The 23,389-nt window shown below is 45.1% G+C and overlaps 1 protein-coding gene across 9 annotated transcripts in view; it reads right to left on the bottom strand.

The window, feature by feature from the left end:
- dmd (dystrophin) overlaps positions 1-23,389 on the bottom strand; it is a 1,595,363-nt gene that overhangs the window by 196,434 nt on the left and 1,375,540 nt on the right. For 8 of the 9 annotated variants that reach the window (XM_078408877.1, XM_078408870.1, XM_078408876.1 and 5 more), the window contains one exon: positions 9,804-9,950. The exons of the other annotated variant lie outside the window; for it this stretch is intronic. In XM_078408877.1, the coding sequence (XP_078265003.1) occupies positions 9,804-9,950 (147 nt within the window). The remainder of the gene's footprint in view (positions 1-9,803; positions 9,951-23,389) is intronic. 9 annotated transcript variants of the gene reach the window in all.

Raw genomic sequence — 23,389 nt, forward strand, 5'->3', positions numbered from 1 at the left:
GACCAACTCCATGACACAGTACATATACAACCTCTGGACCAACTCCATGACACAGTACAAGCACAACCTCTGGACCAACTCCATGACACAGTACATATACAACCTCTGGACCAACTCCATGACACAGTACAAGCACAACCTCTGGACCAACTCCATGACACAGTACAAGCACAACCTCTGGACCAACAACCTCTGGACCAACTCCATGACACAGTACATATACCACCTCTGGACCAACTCCATGACACAGTACAAGCACAACCTCTGGACCAACTCTATAACAAAGCACAAGTACAACCTCTGGACCAACTCCATGACACAGTACAAGCACAACCTCTGGACCAACAACCTCTGGACCAACTCCGTAACACAGTACAAGCACAACCTCTGGACCAACTTCATGACACAGTACAAGCACAACCTCTGGACCAACAACCTCTGGACCAACTCCGTAACACAGTACAAGCACAACCTCTGGACCAACTTCATGACACAGTACAAGCACAACCTCTGGACCAACAACCTCTGGACCAACTCCGTAACAAAGTACAAGCAGGCAAGTTCTGTGAAAAGCAACTTTTGGTGGCAGCTCCAAAATAACTTCAGCCCAGAAAAAGTGAATAATTTAGCAAGATATGGCGTTACAATATCAAGCACATAAAAGAATAGTTGGGATGAAACTGGAAATGTTACATTGTGCAGTAAAGTGGCTTTCCTGTAGTTAAGGCACAAGCACATTGTTGATTAAATTCATGCGTTTTAATCTACACATGAATGACCCTGTTACATACAGCAGTCAGAAAATTTGACACGGACACTGGATAGTAAAAGTGAAAATATATGTCATTGCCACGTTCAGCACTTCTCACTTTTGCAAGGCACAAAACATTTGTATAGGAAAGATATTTTCAAGCGTCTAATGTCCAATTAAAATGTCTAATTTAAGTGATGGGTCGAAGAATATTGCATAAACCACAGATGTATCACAAGTATCTGTACACTATGAATAGATCAATAGTAATCATTTGTAGGAAAAAAACCCTGCAGATGCTGGTTTAAATCGAAGGTAGACACAAAATGCTGGAGTAACTCAGCCTGAAGAAGGGTCTCGACCCGAAATGTCACCCATTCCTTCTCTCCAGAGATGCTGCCTGACTTGCTGAGTTACTCCAGCATTTTGTGTCTACAATAGTAATCATTCATTGTTCCGCTGACTGGTTAGCCCTCAACAAAAGCTTTTCACTGTACCTTGGTGCACTTGACAATAAACTAAACTAAACTAAACAGAAGGATGGTTCAGTGCTGCTTCAGTGGAAATGGGTGCCCAAATATAACAAAATTGATCAACATTCTTCATATATACATTATCTTTACTGATGTTTTGTCTCAGTGACTTATCTATGGTCATTGATTGTAGATATTTAAAGTTCCGTTCTGCCTTTTTATTAAAAAATGAGAAAAAATGTCAACAAGAAAAAAAGGCACACCATTTTTGTAATTGAATGCACTAGAGGAATTACCAGATATATCCAGACATGTGCAATTTATGAAACTGTCAACAAAATCATATTGCCTTGAAAAATATGTGAGTTCTGTCACTAGATTATAGGACAATTTGAAATCCTATCCTCAAAACAACCCTACCATTAAATCTCATACTTAATTCCTGAGATCTTCTTTAATTTTCCAGCTCAAATGCTTGACACATTGTATTATAGAGGAGACTCTTGCAAACATGGCTTTCCCAGCTCGGGACAGTAGATATCATTCCAGAGCCTCATACTTATCAGGCCTGATTAGAATTAGTCTCAACAACACTCGGCACAGCAGCACAGCTGGTAGAACTGCTGCCTCAAAGCGCCAGAGACCCAGGTTCAATTCTCACCTTGGTTGTTGTCTGTATGGAGTTTGCATATTCTAACTGGAGCCATGTGGGTTTCCCCAGGTGCTCTGGTTTCCTCCCACACCTCAAAGACACGTGTGGATTTGCAGGTTAATTGGCCCCTAGTGTGTAAGAGTGGATGAGAAAGTGGGATAACAACGAACTACTGTGAACGGATGATCGAAGGTCGAAAAGGGCCTGTTTCCATGCTGTATCTTTCAATCAATGAACACTCACCAGAGATGTGGAAGACCGCTGCTGTCTGAAGCAGGTTAATGTGGGTGAGGCCTCAGCTTCAACACAGAGTGCCTTTAAATCAGGGAAAGGAGTGGAGTGACAAAAATAAAGGGGGAAATTGCTGATTAGATTAGTCCAGGACTACAAAACGTGCATCAGAAGGATTGGAAGAGGAACATAAAGACTTTTAATATAAAAGGCACATCGGATACAGAGTAATTTAGGAGTACAGCGATCAGGGAGGAGGAGTAAAAAGTATCTCCAGCGGAATACTTTGCAAGATTCTACCTGTGCATTTGAGATCTAAAACATGCTGAGAAACAGAAATATCTCAGAGCCAGCTGAACAAAAACTGCCTCAGGGAGCTATGCAGGTCAAAAGCAGTGATCTCGACCATGAAACACGCCCTCTGTTGATCGTGCTGGGACATTGCAGCAACATTTTCAATCTACTCTCAATGGGAAATGCACAGATTTCTACTGTAGTGAAGATACAATGCAGAAAAAGGTCTATATTTCTTGTTTCCCGAAGCTTTAATGTGAACATCACCAGCTTTGGTTTCTGACCTGACTGCATTCTTTTGAACAGTTCGGTACATGGCAGGTCATGTTTTTGGACATGCCCCAAGGAGATTATTAATTCCACTTCACTGAAGGTCGTATTGAGGTAAAGTCCAGTTAAGAATCCCAACTTCACAACTGGTTTTGTACTGCAAATGCATAAAATAAATACTATTTCTTTGCCTCTGGTGCCAAAGTGCCAGGTGGCCAGTTGTGTAATTTTTTTGTCTAAATACAACACTGCAGAAAATGCAGCGTATTTAAAATGCAGCGTATTTTTAGAAAAAAAAAGACTTCTTTCAGGACCAATTGTACACTGAAGGATTTACAGCTTGTCTTGTTTCTGCTTAAATATATTACTACAATACAGCTTGATTCATCCATTTAGCCTTCTGGTTCGGTGTGCTGGGATATTAATTGACAGATATTAATTTAGGCATAAAGCGTGCAAGCAAAAGTGCTGGGGGCAGGAAGCTGAAGGTTGGTACTGTAAACTCTTAACTTTCCCCCTGGGATATATTCCAGAAAGAGTTGCGAGTTCTCACAACTACGAGTTCTACTTCTGCACAGTAAGGTTGGTGCCGTTTAGTGCTCGTTTGTTGCCATGGCAACAGGAGGCACGTGATGTGAAAAACCCAGCAACTGGCTTGTTGCAACTTTGTGTGCAACTGAAAGGTTTAACAGTGGAACAGGGAAATTCAAGCAGTTCAGGTATCTGACGTGGGTTAGATCACCCGGTACTCAGCCCAACGAATGCAACAGGAAGATAGACACACAAAGCTGGAGTAACTCAGCGGGTCAGGTAGGGGTGCCAACTATCTCACTCACAAATAAGGGACAGGGTGACGTCACCGCCCCGCGCCCACATGACCTCACCCACCCAGCGGCCACGTGCTCCCGCTCCACCAATGGCGGCCGCCCGGGCCTCCGGACCTACACTGTCCGGACCTACAGCGTGCGGGCCTACAGCGTGCGGGCCTACAGCGCCCCCCGGGCCTAACACGGGACAAGGGCGGTCCCGTACGGAACAAACCAATTTAGCCCAAAATATGGGATGTTCCGGCTAATATGGGACAGTTGGCAACCCTAGGGTCAGGCAGCATCTCTGGAGAAAAGGAATAGGTGACGTTTCAGGTCAAGGCCCTTCTTCAGACTGAGAGTCAGGGGAAAGGGAAAGGAGAGATATATACAATGATGTACAGCGATATAGATATATAAAGATATGAAAAAAAGGAAGGCACGTTGAACAGCATTGGGACAGGCAAACCCTGATCCACTAAAGCTGAACATAGAACCACAGGAACAGGTCCTTTGGCCCACCATGTCTAGGCCAACCAAGATGCCAAACCAAACCAATCCCATCTGGCTTCACATGGCTCGTAGCCCTCTATTTCCACCCGCTCATGCGCCTGTCTAAAGGACTGTTGAGCGCCACTATTGTGTGTGCTTCGACCACCTCCCACCACTCTGTGTAAAAACAATGTGCCTCATACATCTCACAGAGTCAAAGAGTGATACAGCATGGAAACAGACCCTCCAGACCAACTTGCCTATGCTGACCAACATATCCCATCTACGCTAGTCCCACTTACCCGTGTTTGGGCCATATCCCTCTAAACCTTTCCTATCCATGTAGCAATCCAAGTGTCTTTTAAAAGTTGTTATTGTACAGGTGAACCACCAATTTTCTGGCATCCTTGGTTCCAGAGCCTTTCTGTCTTATCCGTTTTTCCGGGCCAACAGAGGTCACGGCCTCTGTGAAGAGTTGAAGAACAGTCCGCCAAGGCTACCGAGGGGCCGAGATTCCACACCGTAAATTTAGCCTCGGAAGTTGGCTCTGAGAATGGATCTGCCGGCTCCAATCGTGGTGGAGTTCCAGAACCCGTCCACAGGTGGAAAATTCGACCCACCGATCGGGCGCGGATGTCCCGATGAGGTCGAGATCGGCCGCAACACCCGGCCCAGGTGTCACGTTATCGGTCTCATAACTTTGTCCAGATTAAAGGAGGTGACGGACCACCATTTGCCGGAAAGTTGGTGGAGGATCTGTATCTCCTTGAAACATTCCCTCTCTCATATTAAACCTACGCCATCTAGTGTTTAACCTTTCCACAAAAGGACCAATAAAGATTTGAGTGTTGTTTAAAACTTAATGTGTCCATGGAGGCCCAGCCACAACCTAGAGATGGCGAGGATCGGGCGCTACTGGAGGCCTGCAGAGGGCGCACAAGTGCATGGATTGAACAAGGTGCTGCGATGGATATCAATGGCGTCATCAAGCCAGGCCGATCCCTGCAACACCGATCCAACGCCGATCCCTGCAACACTGACCCTGCAACACTGACCCAACGCCGACCCTGCAACACCGACCCAATGCCCTCGCCAGGAAAACAAACCTTATAGACCAAGATACGACTGTGCTTTATGAACTTGACACATAAATCGTACAAGTTGGTAGTGGAAATATGGCGACTCTGTATATCGGTGCACTTTTGTACTTATTTATGATTGTGTATAGAATGGTTTTACTTAATTGCATACAAAACCAAGAATTTCACTCCATCTAGGTATGTGCGCCAATAAAGAACCATTGAACCATTGGATAAAACTGTATCAACTCAACCAATCCCACTCAAAAATCCCAACTGGAAATATCCCCCAGTTCAAAGTGGAATACAGATGGTGGAGGAGGCAGGGTTGCAATGTCTCCTTGCATTTGAGTGAGCTGTGGTGATCTTCACTACAACTAGTGAATATTCTGCTTGTAGAGGAAGGGGCATAAGAGCATATAATCCCCTGGTAAAGTATGAGAAAGATCAGCTACAGTATTATGGGCACTATCTGGTGTACCGCATACAACCACACCGGGGGCTAGTTTAGTGTTGTTTGGAGACACTGTGTGGAAGCAGGCCCTTCGGCCCACTGATCCATGCTGACCAATGATCCCCTGTACACTAGTTCTATCCTACACACAACGGACAATTTACAGAAGCCAATTAACCGACAAACGGGCACACCTTTGGAATATGGGAGGAAACCCATGGAGAATGCACAAATTCTGTACAGACAGTTCTCTTAGTCAGGATTGAACCAGGTCTGTGGCGCTGTGAGGCAACAGTTCTACTGCTGCACCACTGTGGTACTAAGACTGGATTGCGAGTAGAAACAAGGAGCTGCAGATGCTGGATTATAAAAAAAGAAACAGCGCGCTGGAGTAACTCAGTGGGTGAGGCACCATTTTATGGGATCATGGACAGGCGACGTTTCAAATATGGTCTGAAATATGGTCCCAACCCAAAACATCGGCAATCCATGTTCTCCTGGAATGAAATAGGTAATTGATGCAGGGCGCAGAGAGAACAATAGTTCTTCTTCAGGAGTTGTGGGGTCAGGAACAAGCTCACACCCATGTCATGCAGAAGCCCCACCAAGAATACAAGAATACTGCACTGCAACAAGGAACTGCAGATGCTGGTTTACAAAAAAAGGACACAAAGTGCTGGAGTAACTCAACGGGTCAGGCAGCATCTCTGGAGAACATGGATAGGTGACATTTCGGGTTGGGACCCTTCTTCAGACCACTGTATTGATCGGTGTTGAACATGAATTCACAAAAATGCACAGTTAAATGCCAATTCACAGCACCCACCTCGCCTTCCATAACGAGCAAAGCAGCTCAGGAAAAAATAAAATACCAAAAACTTACTGAGTATTGTTATCAGGCAGACGGGCAAAAAGAAGAAATCAACAGCAAAATGTGTTTGCAGGTTTCACAAGTTGTTCCGTGGGAACATAAGACAAAGGTTGTACAAAAAGTAATACAAGCAACCGAGCGGTTGAATAAAAGGGCATTTTAAGGTAGAGGCAGAGAGGTGGGAATGTATATGGGTGGTATTGTCAAATCTGTAGAATTGGAGGGTTCTCCAAAGATGATGGGGTGAGAGGTCAGGCACCTTCTTGGCAAGCCTATGGAGGCATCTGAAAACAAGAAAGGGAATTTGAAATTTCAAGCTTCTCTGTGCCAGAAGTCAAAGCAGACCGTCGAGCCGTGGGATGGTATAGACCATATTATAATATGGAGAGCAGAGCCTGGGATAAATACGAATCTCTGAAGGATGGCAGGTTCAGCAACATGACAGGGAGAAGGGGGCTGTTGTGGATTTTCACTGCTGCTAGCTCCATGTGTTTGAGTAGAAGGAAGCAGGTTTCTGCCTGGGATAGTCAGTTTTTTATGTTAGAAAAATGCAGACCGAAGATTCTTTATTTCCACACTGGAGATTAATTTCATCGTCACAGACCTATTAAAACAACTTCCATGCTTCACAAGTTTGCGTATTAGCTCATGGAGTGTAAACGGAGAGGATCTAACATTCCAGCGGTGGGAAGAGAAAGCAGGGCTTCTCAACTTAGCCTTATCATAGGTAAAAATACATAGAAACATATGTTTTCCCGGGGAAAACCCATGCAGGTCGCGGGGAGAACGTACAAACTATGTACAAACGTGCATCTGTAGTCAGGATCAAACCCGGGTCTCTGCCGTTGTAAGGCAGCAACTCTACAGCTGAGCCACCGAAAGAACTAAATTAAATCTTCTTGCATAAGGTTGCCTGGAGTTTGTGATGTGAGTTATGCCATGTGATTGGATCAGCATGCATGTGCTTTTCGGAGAAATGTACAAAAGTGCCAGATAAACACCAGTTTTTATTGTTATTACCTCGTGTTTTTACTTATTAATCAGCAGTCTTCAGGGCGCACTGGCACAAGGTCACCTCAAAACTTCTCCGGAATGACGAAGTTAGGCTGACAGATTTCTTATTGATCAAAGCCACAGTTTCTGATTCTTGCAGGTTTATCCAATGGCTTAATTCAGCTTTCAGAGACATTCAATGTTTTAAATGGTCCTGTATCCTAAAATCTATCCCCATTAATCATCCACTGTCACCTACCCAAAGCTTATCAGTGTGCTAACAGCTTATTTATAAATGGTGATCAGATATCAACCGTAGCTCCATGCTCGCTGGCAAATGGGAACCAAAATGCCTTCTGAAGGCTGCACAGAAGGAAAGAAGATGCCAGTGACATTTTTAACCACTGATTTACCACGGTGTTTCAGTCAGCCTCCACAAAGGCTGGCAATGCAGTTTTAATGTAGATACAACGAACTGCAGATGCTGGTTTATGCCAAGGATAGACACAAAGCGCTGGGGTAACTCAGTGGGCCAGGCAGCATTTCCGGAGAAAAAGGATAGGTGACATTTCAGGTCGGATTATTGCCCATTTAGGTCTTCTCCAAAGAGTTGCTATCCAGTCAAAAGGCTCAGGCCTCAGTAGGTTGCAAACATAGAACAATAAGATATCTATGCTAAAGTGGCAGATTTTCTCTGGACCATGAATTAAATGAGAAGTTCTCACATCAATAGAGACAGGTCCCAGGTCATTCCACTGAAATACTTTTGAAGTGTTGTTCATCCATCTGATGAAGGTTTACTTCATTCTTGTCATGTTACTGATTGCGGGAGCTTGCTGTGTCCTGCTGCCACCAGTGTTGCAGTGCTAATGTTTAGGTGCCGGAGCTGTCACTGGTGCCGGACCAGCTGCTGTTAGATTCCCCACTAGTTAACATTCCCCGCTAGTTAGGCTTTTTGTTACAGAGGTGGGGAGTGGCACTCTGCACCCGATGCCACACTTCTTTTGCTTCTGTCTGCTTCAAAATAGTTTCATCGGCTGCCGGCCGTTTGCTGCAACCCCAATTCTTCTTAACCTTGTTGGGGGCTGCAATTAGCTTTAATGCACACAGAATTAAGCAACGTGGAATTTGACCAAAACTCCCTCACTCTGATTGTTACTTATTAAATCTCCATTCTTACTGTGAATATGGGCAGGTCAGCTGAAAGCATCAGCAGACAGACTTGATGTGTTACCATCATAAAAGCCACAAGACTCTGCTCTGTGCTCAATGCTCTGCAGCCTAATATCGTGGAGCTGGAGGATATCATGCGACTGACTTTGAGCCCCACCGCGGGGCCATGGACTTAACATCAGAGCGTACGATCCCTTGCCTGGGATCGACGCTCCAACCATGGCCTGTGGACTTTACCATCGTAGAGCTCACAGTCTCGGGTTAAGATAATAGACAATAGACACTAGGTGCAGGAGTAGGCCATTCGGCCCTTCAGGCCAGCACCGCCATTCACCGTGATTATGGCTGATCATGCACAAAGACCGTTCGGGAGCTCCAAAAGCTGCATGAGGTTCGACTGGTCCCGACCCGGGGTAGATCGCCGGGGTAGAGCTGAGACCCCCCCCCTGTGATGCAGGAGATGGATCACCCCGACGAGGAAGGCCCACCGCCGGCTACGGGAGTCAAGATCGTCCCGTCACCGGAAGGTGAGAGGCCCCCGACCGTGGGAGGACAAAGAAGGGAGAGATTGAACTTTTTCTCGCCTTCCATCACAGTGAAGAATGTGGAGGAGTGGTGGATGTTCATGTTAAAATGTATTTTGTGTGTCCCCTTGCTTTTTATTGTTATGACTGTATGGCAAATGAAGTTCCTCGTATGTTGCAAGACATACTTGGCTAATAAAGTATGATTGTGATTGTGATTGTGTTTGAGAACTCGATAAACATCAAAGATGCAGGTGATGTGTTGCAGGTGGGGCAATTCCTAGAGAGCGTCGTCATCTGCAAACACTTGAAATGTTCCATCAGCAGAGAAACGAACAAATAAATATATCGTTGAAGGTAAGCAAACAACTACTCCATGCATTTGTAAACTCCAATCTTTGATAAAATGCCAATACCATACTGTTCAGCATTGAGACACACAAAGACTTTTGCTGCTTCCAGTGTAAATGCTTTCACATTGGCACAAATTGCTCAAGAATTAACAGGACATTTTCATAAATTTCAGCCTTTCACGAGACAAAAGCAAGAAATGGATTTGACAAGTTTTCTCCACAGAGTCTTTACACAGCCATTTGTTTCCTTCTGTTTGTCCCTTCTGGGGCAGTCTGTGGTTCTACTGATAAACATGGCTCTCTCCTATCAACACTAGAATGGTGCACTTTGAGAAACCATGGGGGTAATTGAGCAGATGCTGCTGGGCATGCATATTGTGGACCCACCTGCAAGAGTTTCCACCGCGTATTCATGTCCTCCAGCTGGTTTAAACTGTATGGGGAGAGTTGGATATCAGGTGGCGTGAGCTGGGAAGCCAGATCATTCATGTGGCTCACATTCTCCTTCATGGGAGCAATTTCTGTTCTGAAAGCCTGGATTAAAAAAAAAAAATTCCATTGATTTCCAACGGCATTCTACAAATAAACGGCAATTACAATGCTATCACTGAAATGCCAATGCAGAAATCAAAGCTCCAGGCTAATATTTTGAAACCAAGTTAGTTTCTACATATTTTGCTTGGGCAGCTTACAGCCCAGTGGTATGAATATTGATTTCTCTCACTTCAGGTAGCCCCGGCATTCCCTCTCTCTCTAGCCCTCCCCCACCCAAGTCACCCTACAAACAGCTAACAATGGCCTGTTTCCTTTATCATCCTCACTTTTTTGCATATCTTTCATTCATTGTTCTTTATCTCTCCACATCACCGTCTATATCTCTCGTTTCCCTTATCCCTAGCCCAGTCTGAAGAAGAGTCTCAACCCGAAACGTCATCCATTCCTTCTCTCCAGAGATGCTGCCTGAGCCACTGTTACTCCAGCTTTTTGTGTCTATCTAGTTTTTACATAAGATGGGTACAGAGCAGATAACAAATAATTCACTGTAGCAAGGGAGATGCAGAATCAGCATAGTTTAGATTTTAGAGATACACCGTGGAAACAGGCCCTTCGGCCCAACGAGTCCTTCCCGACCAGTGATTACCTCATATTATCCTACACACTAGTGGCAGTTTACAGAAGCCAATTAACCTACAAACCTGTACGTCTTTGGAGTGTGGGTGGAAACTGGAGCACCTGGAGAGAAACCATGTGGTCACAGAGTACAAACTCCATACAGATGTGTAGGAACAAAACTGCAGATGCTGGTTTAAATTGAAGGTAGACACAAAATGTTGGAGTAACTCAGCGGGTCAGACAGAATCTCAGGAGAGAAGGAATGGGTGACGTTTCGGGTCGAGACCCTTCTTCAGTCTGAAGAAGGGTCTCGACCCGAAACGTCACCCATTCCTTCTCTCCTAAGATGCTGCCTGACCTGCTGAGTTACTCCAGCATTGTGTGTCCAACCCCGTACAGACAGCACCCGTAGTCAGGATTGAACCCGGGTCACTGGCGCTGTAAAGCAGCAACTCTATCACTGCACCGCCCAGTTATGCAAAAGATTCTCACTATAATATTGCAAAGGGATGAAACTAAATTTCCGTCTATATTTTTAAACAACTACATCTCAGTTCTATTCCATCCACAATTTCTTTAGTTTCGCAGGAAAAATTAGGAAGAGATTTTTTCCTTCAGTATCTTGTATAATTGATCTCATCAATTAATGTGTAGGAAAAAACTGCAGATGAACTGCAGAAAGAAATCGAAGATAGACACAAAATGCTGGAGTAAAAGTGGGTAAAATTAGAGCACATGGTATTGGGGGTAGGGTACTGACATGGATAGAAAATTGGTTGACAGACAGAAAGCAAAGAGTGGGGATAAATGGGTCCCTTTCGGAATGGCAGGCAGTGACCAGTGGGGTACCGCAAGGTTCGGTGCTGGGACCCCAGCTATTTACGATATACATTGATGACTTAGATGAAGGGATTAAAAGTACCATTAGCAAATTTGCAGATGATACTAAGCTGGGGGGTAGTGTGAATTGTGAGGAAGATGCAATAAGGCTGCAGGGTGACTTGGACAGGTTGTGTGAGTGGGCGGATACATGGCAGATGCAGTTTAATGTAGATAAGTGTGAGGTTATTCACTTTGGAAGTAAGAATAGAAAGGCAGATTATTATCTGAATGGTGTCAAGTTAGGAAGAGGGGATTTATTCACAAAATGCTGGAGTAACTCAGCAGGTCAGGCAGCATCTCGGGAGAGAAGGAATGGGTGACGTTTCGGGTCGAGACCCTTCTTCAGACATGTTCAACGAGATCTGGGTGTCCTAGTGCATCAGTCACTGAAAGGAAGCATGCAGGTACAGCAGGCAGTGAAGAAATCCAATGGAACGTTGGCCTTCATAACAAGAGGAGTTGAGTATAGGAGCAAAGAGGTCCTTCTACAGTTGTACCGGGCCCTGGTGAGACCGCACCTGGAGTACTGTGTGCAGTTTTGGTCTCCAAATTTGAGGAAGGATATTCTTGCTATTGAGGGCGTGCAGCGTAGGTTCACTAGGTTAATTCCCAGAATGGCGGGACTGTCGTATGTTGAAAGGCTGGAGCAATTAGGCTTGTATACACTGGAATTTAGAAGGATGAGGGGGGATCTTATTGAAACATATAAGATAATTAGGGGATTGGACACATTAGAGGCAGGAAAAATGTTCCCAATGTTGGGGGAGTCCAGACCAAGGGGCCACAGTTTAAGAATAAGGGGTAGGCCATTTAGAACGGAGATGAGGAAGAACTTTTTCAGTCAGAGAATGGTGAAGGTGTGGAATTCTCTGCCTCAGAAGGCAGTGGAGGCCAGTTCATTGGATGCTTTCAAGAGAGAGCTGGATAGAGCTCTTAAGGATAGCGGAGTGAGGGGGTATGGGGAGAAGGCAGGAACGGGGTACTGATTGAGAGTGATCAGCCATGATCGCATTGAATGGCGGTGCTGGCTCGAAGGGCTGAATGGCCTACTCCTGCACCTATTGTCTATTGTCTATTGTAACTCAGCAGGACAGGCAGCACCTTTGGAGAGAAGGAATGGGTGACGTTTCGTTCCTCGGAATTTCGGGTCGAGACTCTTCCTCAGACTCTTTTGAGGAAGGGTCGCGACCCGAAACGTCACCCATTCCTTCTCTCCAGAGATGCTGCTTGTCCCGCTGAGTTACTCTGGCATTTTCTGCCTCATCAATTAATGGTTCCTTTTTGCTGATATTCTGTGTTAACCACCCATCTCCACTATTGTGACAAAATTGTCCAGGCTTACTTAATAGAGAATGATAAACAGTCTACACCTACAACAGACTCTCATTCAGTTTGAACAGAGGAGAGTAGCATGCCTTCAACAACATTCCGTTGCAATTTGACCTGATTTTTATTGCAATCTTCATCAAACAGAAGGTTTTCCAAACCCTTGCAGTACTCTTGCAACTCTTGTCGTGCAACTCTTGCACTGAACTGGATTCTCTTTATCCTGCATCTGTACGCTGTGGATGGCTAGATACAGTCTTTCCACTGACTGGTTAGCATGCAAAAAAAGTTTTTTACTGTGCCTCGGTACACGTGACAATAAACTAAACTGAATAAAAACCTTTCTGCTGGTGTTTTCAACAGTTACTGAAGGTTGAAGCTGCCTGTATGATTAAAAAAGGTCCTGGATTTCATGAACACTTTTCATGCCCTTTGATAACATCCAGAAGGGCTTAACAAACAAGGAGATACTTTTGAGGTGTGAACACTGTGCAATGGCATGTGTAGGAATTTAAATTTGCCCACTTTTGCTGGGTGGAGGGGCTAACGCACGTTTTAGCCCTTGCATGCCGAATGATTGTTGGTCGGGTGGCCTGTGCCTTAGCTGGGACCCCCTTGCACTTCCAGTTGTACTAAGATTTCAAATAGCAACAGGAGAAACCCACCCACGTTATTCAACCAATATAAATATGCTGCACACATGAAGTGGTGGAGATGCAGCAGAAGATGCGTGAACAAGCTTACACAAACCGTAATGTGATGTTGACCAAATAAATAACATTTTTCAGAGGTATAAATAATGGACAGTGGGATGTCATGCAAAGGAGATGGGGAGTCAGGACCTTTCCTCAGAATTCCTCCAGTCTGAAGAAGAGTCCCAACCCAAAACATCACTTATCCATTTACTCCGGAGATGCTGCTTGACCTGCTGAATTACTCCAGCATTTTGTGTTCTTTTTGTGCAAACCAGCATCTGCAGTTCCTCCTTTCTACAAAGGAGATGGGAGTTGCTTTAAGATCTGGCCCTGAAGAAGGTAACCTCCAACAATGGAACACACCCTCAACAGTCCACTGGGTTTCTGTGTCCAAGTCTTTGAACTGATATTTTAACCGGCTCTTTAACTCTGAGATGCGTGTTTGAAAAACGGAGATGTACCTAAATCTGTCAATCCCTATCAACAAGGGGCAACTCTCTCAGTTTGATTTCAAACTCTAACTCGTAATTGAGTATCCTATCTCAATGACACTCCTAGCTCAACTCCTATCTGATTTCCTATCTCATTGGACCAATGTTTTTTTATTTCATTAAAAAATAAAGAACCATTGAACCACTGAGATCGGAAAATAAATGCTTTCTCCAATTTGAAGTCGTGTACATCGACCACATCACAGTGAAGCTACACTAAACATTCTTCGTCGAGAAGTCTTTAGCTTCACAGATTCGTCTCCCACAGAGTGGTAGACGGCAGCAGACCAGTGAAGGAAGGTTGTCACCAGGAAAGGGGTAGAGTGAAATCTGGAGATTTGACTGTCACAGGTGAAGAAATGTGGAGCGGTGTGATGCAGCAGAAAGAAACATGGTATATAGATGCAGAGAGTCCTTCAACAGAGGGCTCCAATGCCCCACACCTTCCCACCAACTCCATTGAGGGCTTTTCTGTTTCCCATCCTCAGTCTCCCTCTTGTTCCCTTTCGTCCAACCATTGATTTCCCTTTTCCTTGATCTTTCTTTTTTATCCCCCCTCCCCCGCTAAGTTCTGTGACTCCCAGCTTTGTTCCTCGATCTCCATTTCTCGCCCATCCTGCCATCCCTGCCCTCACTTTTCCCTTGACTGTTCATTTTCCGCATTTGACTCATCTGATTTCCTCTCCCTAACCACCACCAGTCACGTCTTCTTGTCCCAACTCATAGAGCCATACAACGAGTAAATGTCAAACAACATGCCATGTCCACACTAGTCCCACCTGCCCACAACCCTTTACACTTATCCTATCCACGTACCTGTCCAAATATCTCTTAAATGTTATGATTGTATGTGCCTCAACTACCTCCTCTGGCAGTTCGTTCCATTCACTCCCAAGCTTTGTGTTTTTACTTATCCAGTACCTATTCAATCTCCCCTCCCCTTAAACTAATTAAATTAAATCTCCCCCCCCCCCCACCTCTGCTTTTTGCAGGAATCACTCTCTCCGCATTTCCTTAGTTCGCTCATCCCTCCCCACTCAAGCTCTCCACCCCTTCCTCTCCAGGAGGCCCTATCCCTGCAACTGCAGGAGATGTAACACCTGTCCCTACAACTCCACTTTCATTGCCATCCTGGGACCCCATCAGCCCTTCCAGCTCATGTACAATATGCCTCATACATATACACTACAAAACTATTTCAATGTTTTGTGAGAATATGGTTTGAAGTTAAAGTGTGCTCTGAACAGTGCTGGTGTTTGTGGCTTTGTTCCAGATTTCACACAGGGCATCGGAAGCCAATATCCAGAATCTCAGGGTAATCTGACATTTCAGTGACTGATTCCATTCACTGTTACCACAGTCCTATTCAGTGGAACTCAATAGGGCCCCACTGCTAAATTAGGTTAGTGAACACTGCCTTTGTTCAGGCATAGATGATTTTGACATAAAAATGAAAAAATGAAGTAAGATATGAAAAGGAGCAGATGCCAAATAAAGACAATCCGACAGCGAATGCTGTGAAAAGGTTTGAAACACAAACCACAAAAACAAGGGCACAGCGGTAGAGTTGCTGCCTTACAGCGCTTACAGCATCAGAGACCCGGGTTCAATCGGATGCTGTCTATATGGAGTTTGTACCCACTCCCCCGTGACCACGTGGGTTTTCACCGAGATCTTCGGTTTTTACACTCCAAAGACATACAGGTTTGTAGGCTAATTGGCTTGGTATAAGTGTAAATTGTCCCTAGTGTGTATAAGATAGTGTTAATGTGTGGGGATTGCTGGTCAGCACGGACTCGGTGGGCTGAAGGGCCTGTTTCCGCATTGTATGTCTAAACTAAACTAAATAGGATGCTCCAAAGGGGAAAACTCGGAGGGATTATTCTGCTGCACTGTGATGACATAACTGACAAAACCAGTTGAATTTCTCAGTTAATGAAATGATACAAATGTAAGTAATGCGCTAATAGCTAATAGCTAAGGGCATTTCACCTTAAAACAAAGCTACTTCTCCACTGTGCACCCATTTCCTCCCTGGGTTTCTGGTTACATTGTGCATTAAACACTCAGTCAAATGGTCAATGCTCATTTAGCATCCTTGAGGTAATAACACTTTTCATCTTGATCCAAAACATTGCCTATCCATGTTCTCCAGAGATGCGGGAGGTCATGTTGCAGCTGTATAAGACGTTAGTGAGACCGCATTTAGAGTATTGTGTTCAGTTCTGGGCACCATGTAATAGGAAAGATATTGTCCAGCTTGAAAGGGTTCAGAGAAGATTTATCAGGATGTTGCAGGACTAGAGAGTGTGAGCTATAGGGAGAGGTTGAGTAGACTGGGTCTCTATTCCATGGAGGATGAGGGGTGATCTTATAGAGTTGTACAAAATAATGAGAGGAATAGATCGGGCACAGAATCTCTTGCCCAGAGTAGGGGAATCGAGGACCAGAGGACATAGGTTCAAGGTGAAGGGGAAATGATTTAATAGGACAGCCAGGGGGGCTATGTGAGGATGCTGTTCATTGACTTTAGTTCAGCATTCAACACAATAGTCCCCAGCAGACTGGTTGAGAAGCTGCTGGAACTGGGGCTTAGCACCCCTCTGTGTGCCTGGGTCCTGGACTTTCTCAACACCAGGCCCCAAGTGGTCAGGATGGGGGAACACACATCTAGCTCCCTCACCCTGAACATAGGATCCCCCCAGGGCTGCGTCCTTAGCCCCCTACTGTACTCCCTGTACACACATGACTGTGGGGCCAGGTTCAGCTCAAACTCCATCATCAAGTTTGCTGATGACACTGTTGTGGTGGGCCGGATCTCCAACAACGATGAGAAGGCCTACCGGGAGGAGGTGGCTGATCTGGCACTCTGGTGTCAGGACAATAGCCTCCTCTTGAATGTCACTAAAACGAAGGAGCTGATTGTGGACTTCAGAAGGGATAAACATCTAAGGACGTACACGCCACTGGAGATAAATGGGTCTATTGTGGATAGGGTGAGCAGTTTTAAATACTTGGGAGTCCGCATCACAGAGGATCTGACGTGGGCAACGCACATTGCCGCACTGGTGGGTAAGGCTAAGCAGCGCCTTTACCACCTTAGACAACTGAGGAAATTCAGAGTGTCTCTGAGGATCCTTCATTGCTTCTACTCTGGGGCTGTAGAGAGCATCCTGTCCGGCAACATTACAGTCTGGTTTGGGAACAGCTCTGCCCAGGACAGGATGGCCCTGCAGAGAGTAGTGTGTTTGGCAGAACGCACCATGGGAACTACACTCGTCCCCCTGCAGGACCTATACATCAGGAGGTGCAGATCCAGAGCAAGCAAGATCATGAGGGACCCCTGCCACCCCAGTAACGGACTGTTCCAGATGCTACGATCAGGCAAACGCCTCCGCTGTCACGCTGTGAAAACGGAGAGGATGAGACGGAGCTTCTTCCCACAGGCCATCAGGACTGTCAACTTTTATAACCCCAGAGACTACATTTTTGTCGACACTAATAGTAACTTATTAACTTTATTTATATGCTGTAACTGTAATTCTTTTTGTGCACAATCCGCAGGCATTGCCACTTTCATTTCACTGCACATCGTGTATGTGTATGTGACAAATAAATTTGACTTGACTTGACTTGACTTGGAATCTGAGGGGTAACCTTTTCACACAAAGGGTGGTGGGTGTATGGAACAAGCTGCCAGAGGAGATAGTTGAGGCTGGGACTATCCCAACGTTTAAGAAACAGTTAGACAGGTACATGCATATGACAAGTTTGGAAGGATATGGACCAAGTGCAGTGCAGCTGGGACATGTTTGCCGGTGTGGGCAAGTTGAGCCGAAGGGCCTGTTTCCACACTGTATCACTCTATGCTGCCTGACCCGCTGATTTACTCCAGCACTTTACATCCTTTTTTGTAAACCAGCATCTGCAGTTCCTTGGTTCGACATTTTACTCCAGCACTTTGTGTCTCACACGAGATTCCAGCATCTGCAGTTCCTTGTGTTGACATTTTTACCACAGGCACACACACAGATTGCAAACACTTCATCTTGGTGTTCTTCCATTAACTGCAGCTCCTACCTCTCACCCATCACAAACACCCCAGTTTGAGTTTAGTTTAGTTTAAAGATACAGTGCGGAAAAAGGCCCTTTCGGCCGCGCCGACCAGAGATCCCCGCACATTAACACTATCCTATACCCACTAGGGTCAAATTTTTTAAAACATTTACCAAGCCAATTAACCTACAAACCGGCACATCTTTGGAGTGTGGGAGGAAACCGAAGATCTCAGAGAAAACCCACGCAGGTCACGGGGAGAACGTACAAACTCCGTACAGACAGCACCCGTAGTTGGGATTGAACCCGGGTCTCTGGTGCTGCATTCGCTGTAAGGCAGCAACTCTACCGCTGCGCCACCGTGCCACCCTACCTCTCATCCATCACACACACCCCAGTTTGAGTTTAGTTTAAAGATACAATAGGCCCTTTGGCCCACTGAGTCCGCACCGACCGGCGATCCCTGCACATTAACACTATCCTACACACACTAGGGACAATTTACATTTATATCAAGCCAACTCATCTACAAGTCTGTGGAGTATGGGAGGAAACTGAAGATGTCGGAGAAAACCCATGCGGTCACGGGGAGAACGTACAACCACTGTACAGGCAGCACCCGGTGATCGGGATCGAAGTCAGGCCTCCGGCGCTGCAAGTGCTATAAGGCAGCGACACACTGCTGATCATTTCTCCACAAACACTCTATTTCTGAGAGATTTGCCGGAGTTCATGAGGCATAAACCAACTTACACTGAGACTGCAAAACAAAATGTCAAAGAACAGACAAATCCATTGATACCTCGCGTGATGCACCCATTCATTATTTGGTAGAAGGGACATTTGATCAGAGTGTGGGATGGACTGTGATTTGCTATCTGCTGTAGAACACAAAGTGCTGGAGTAAGTCAGCATCTCAGGCAGCATCTCTGAAGTACATTTTTTCCCAAAAATAAACTTTAGTTAGAATAAAAAATATATACAAAACAACACAATGTGCAAAAACTCTTCCGACATTCTCAGCGGCTATACATCTATGCATTAGCATTACATTTGGCAGTATTCACAAAAACTATCATTATACCAGGCACAAAAAGCTGGAGTAACTCAGCGGGACAGGCAACATCTCTGGAGAGAAGGAATGGGTGATGTTTCGGGTCGAGACCCTTCTTCAGACTGGTTAGGAATATGGGAAATATAGACAGTGATGTGGAGAGATAAAGAACAATGAATGAATGATATGCAAAAAAGTGACGATGATGAAGGAAACAGGCTGTTGGCTGTTTGTAGGGTGAAAATGAGAAGCTAGTGTGACTTGGGTGGGGGAGGGATAGAGAGAGAGGGAATGCTACCTGAAGTGAGAGAAATCAATATTCATACTACTGGGCTTTAAGCTGCCCAAGCGAAATATGAGACGCTGTTCCTCCAATTTGCATTTAGCCTCACTCTGACAATGGATGAGACCGAGGACAGAAAGGTCTGTATAGGAATGGGAAGGAGAATTAAAGTGTCCAGCAACCGGGAGATCAGGTAGGTTCAGGAGGGCTGAGCGAAGGTGTTCCACGAAACGATCATCCAGTCTGCGTTTGGTCTCGCCGATGTATAAGAGTCCACATCTTGAACAATGGATACAGTAGATAAGGTTGAAGGAGGTGCAAGTGAACCTCTGCCTAACCTGAAAGGACTGTCACCCCAAAGGAGGAGGTATAGCGACAGGTGTTGCATCTTCTGCTGTTTCAGGGGAAGGTACCTGGGGAGGGGGTGGTACGGATGGGAAGGGACGAGTCAACGAGGGAGTTGCGGAGGGAACGGTCTCTGAGGAAGGTGGAAAGGGGTGGAGATGGGAAAATGTAGCCAGTAGTGGGATCCCGTTGGAGGTGGCGGATATTTTGGAGGGTTATGTGTTGTATGCGACGGCTGATGGGGTGGAAGGTGAGGACTAGAGGGACTCTGTCTCTGTTGCGACTAGGGAGAGGGGGAGCAAGGGCGGAGCTGCGGGGTACCGAGGAGACACGAGTGAGGGTCTCATCTATGATGGGAGAGGGGAACCCCCATTCCCTAAAGAATGAGGACATCTCGAATGTTCGAGTATGGAACACCTCATTTTGGGCGCAGATACGGTGTAGACGGAGGAATTGGGAGCAAGGGATCTAGTCAAGTCAAGTTTATTTGTCACATACATATACAAGATGTGCAGTGAAATGAAAGTGGCAACGCCTGCGGATTGTGCTAAACTACAAAACAGAATAGATTTATTTTTTTTAACAAAAAAAAAAATAATACAGTAAATTAAATTAGTCCCTGGTGATATGAGAGTTAACAGTCCAGATGGCCTGTGGGAATAAACTCCGTCTCATCCTCTCTGTTTTCACAGCGTGACAGTGGAGGCGTTTGCCTGACCGTAGCAGCTGGAACAGTCCGTTGTTGGGGTGGTAGGGGTCCTCCATAATGTTGCTGGCTCTGGATCTGCACCTCATGATGTATAGGTAGAGATAGAGTTCATGGATAGGGCCAGTGTACGTCTGGCACAGGGATTGTTCAACATACCCTGCACAGAGGCAGGCATAGCTGGGGGCCATGCGGGTGCCCATAGCTACGCCTTGGACGGAGGAAGTGGGAGGAGTCGAATGAGAAGTTGTTGAGGGTGAGGGCCAGTTCCGCTAGGCGGAGTAGAGTGTTAGTAGAGGGAAATTGGATAGTTCTGTGGTCGAGGAAGAAACGGAGGGCTTTGAAGCCTTCCTGGTGGGGGTGGAGATGAAGTTTTTTGATTGGCAGATGAGTGGACAAAGGCTAGAAATAAAAGGGTGACAAAAGGAGACTAAAGGAGACAAAAAGGTGACAAAAGAGTGTTGATAAGGAGAGAAGAGGTTTGAAAGAGCAGTTCAATGTAAAGCCAGTGGGAGGGGTAGAGGTGGAAGGGGACGGAGATAGAAAGGGGAATGGGAGGGTGGGAAAAGGGTCAAGAAAGAGATGGGGAGTGGGGAGAGGGGAAAGAGATGCGGTACTATCTGCTGTTTCGGGTATCGACCAAGTCCAACATCCTTCTTGTGTTTTTAAGAAAGGAGAAGGGGAGAAAATTGGGCAACCACAAATATATTAACTGCTAATACTGTAATGAACAATTGCATCTTCATTCCTTCAGGCCAGAATTATTTTTTGTGGAACTCATTTTGTACCATCGATGATGAGAGACATTTCAGAGTAAGGGGTTGGATTTCAAAGATTATAATATGGAAATATTTGAACGCATTGTAAATTTGATTCTGTAAACACACAGGGGGTAATTTTCACCTTCACTGCCTTGGCGTTGGTCTGACAAAGCAGATTGGCCATAACGAGGGCATGTAATAAACAAGAACATTGCGAAAATAAAACCTAATTCTCACATTGAAAATGCATTGTTTTAGGATTCCGGTTTATTTGTTCATTCACAGGTCTTTTTCAAGCAATTCCCAGAAGAACATTTGCAAGTAAACAGATGCAATACGATGCACTGCACTAAACCCAGACCCCAGTTCCACATTTCTCATTTTATAAAGCTATTAAGTGCAAAAGAACCACTAAACATTCCGGCAGTTCTATTCTAGGTGGGTATAAACTACAGTAAACTTGGTTGGTCTCTGTAAATTATTATTCTGAGTAAATCTGATGTACCAGTGGTGCATGTCAACTCAAATTACAACTCACTTTAAAATTGAATTTGAATGTGGGATTTTAACCTGTTCAAGGTCATTCCGTTTTTACACACAGGGATACAGTTTCACGATGAACATATTTAAAAAAAAATTAATGGTAGCGATCCGCAAACCCATGACAAGGATTTTTAATGATTAATTCTGTATCTTAAATTACAGGTTTCACAATCTATAAAGAACATAACCTCCCCTTGCGCCATTGAAATCTCTTGTTTTGCAGAAGAGTCATTAAACAAGTTTGTGTATTTAAGCATGATTAAGATGCACCTCACTCTCTATCGAATTCAACCATGAAAATGTCTCCACCTCAAGCACACAGCATGATCAAAAGGTGGGTGGGGGGGGGGGGGGGTGCTGTGATGAGCTTGCTGTGCAAATGGATACCACAGATTAAGTAAATGGATGCCAATTTGGCAAAAGGAGTGTGGGAAAGTCTGAGGTTATTCACTTCAGGGTCAGAATCTAAAAGGCAGACTATTATCTAAATGGAAAAAGATATAAACGTGTGAAGTACAGAGGGATTCAGGTGTTGTGTGCGGGAAGGAACTGCAGATGCTGGTTTAAACTGAAGATAGACACAAAAAACTGGAGTAACTCAGTGGGACAGGCAGCATCGCTGGAGTGGAATGAGTGACGTTTTGGGTCGAGTCCCTTCTTCAGACCTCTGAAGAAGGGTCTCGACCTGAAACGTGACCCATTCTTTCTCTCCAGAGATGCTGCCTGTCCCACTGAGTTACTCCAGCTTTTTGTGTCTATCTTGGGATTCAGGTGTTCTTGTGCATGAATCGAAAAAGTCAGCAAGCTGGTCCAGCAAGTGGTTACGATGGTAAAAGGCGTATTGGCCTTTAATGTGAGAGGGTTGGAGCTGAGAGAAGGGATGTTATAATTGTATGTGGTACCAGAGAGGCCACCTGTTTTACTATGCTCAGTTTTGGTTCTCTTATTTACAGAACAATATAGTGACATTGGAGGCAATCCAAAAGACTTTCTGTAGACAAAGCTATGGGATGAGAGTGTGCCTTGTTACAAAAAGCACTTGAAGAAATGAGTTTGAAATTGTTTAGAATAAAGGTCTTTCATAAACACAAACCTTCCCAGGAGGTTTGACGGGGTGGATGTTGGGTGCTTTCAATTATGGGAGTGTATCAAATGTGGGGACATAGTTACAAGAGTAGGGGGCAATTATTTGGATAGTAGGTGTGTCCAAACTTCTTGCAAAAAGTGGCGATTCTCTGTAATCCTCTATTCCAGAGTGAGATATTGGTGCTGCTGGTTTGTGATGTTTGGTCGCAGCAGTTATCTGGCAACTGAATCATCCTACCACAACCAGAGAGCAGTCCTGAACTACTATCTACCTCATTGGTGACCCTCGGATTATCTTTGATCGCACTTTACTGGCTTTACCTTGAACTAAACGTTATGCGCTAATCATGTATCTATACACTGTAAGTGGCTTGGTTGCAACCGGTTGTCTTTCCACTGACTGGTTAGCACGCAACAAAAGCTTTTCACTGTACACGTGACGATAAACTAAACTGAACTGAACTGAACCGGGTCCTGCATAACCAGTAGCAACTACACTGTGGATGTGTTGAACACATGGACACAGGTCAGGAAGAAGGTTGGAACAGAACTGGTGTGGAGAGGTTTAATGAATTGGCAGTAAGGTGGAAGATGGAATATAATTTAGGTCATGAGATTATTCATTTGGCAAG

The sequence above is a fragment of the Rhinoraja longicauda genome, chromosome 12 (assembly GCF_053455715.1).
Source record: "Rhinoraja longicauda isolate Sanriku21f chromosome 12, sRhiLon1.1, whole genome shotgun sequence".
Taxonomy (NCBI): domain Eukaryota; kingdom Metazoa; phylum Chordata; class Chondrichthyes; order Rajiformes; family Arhynchobatidae; genus Rhinoraja; species Rhinoraja longicauda.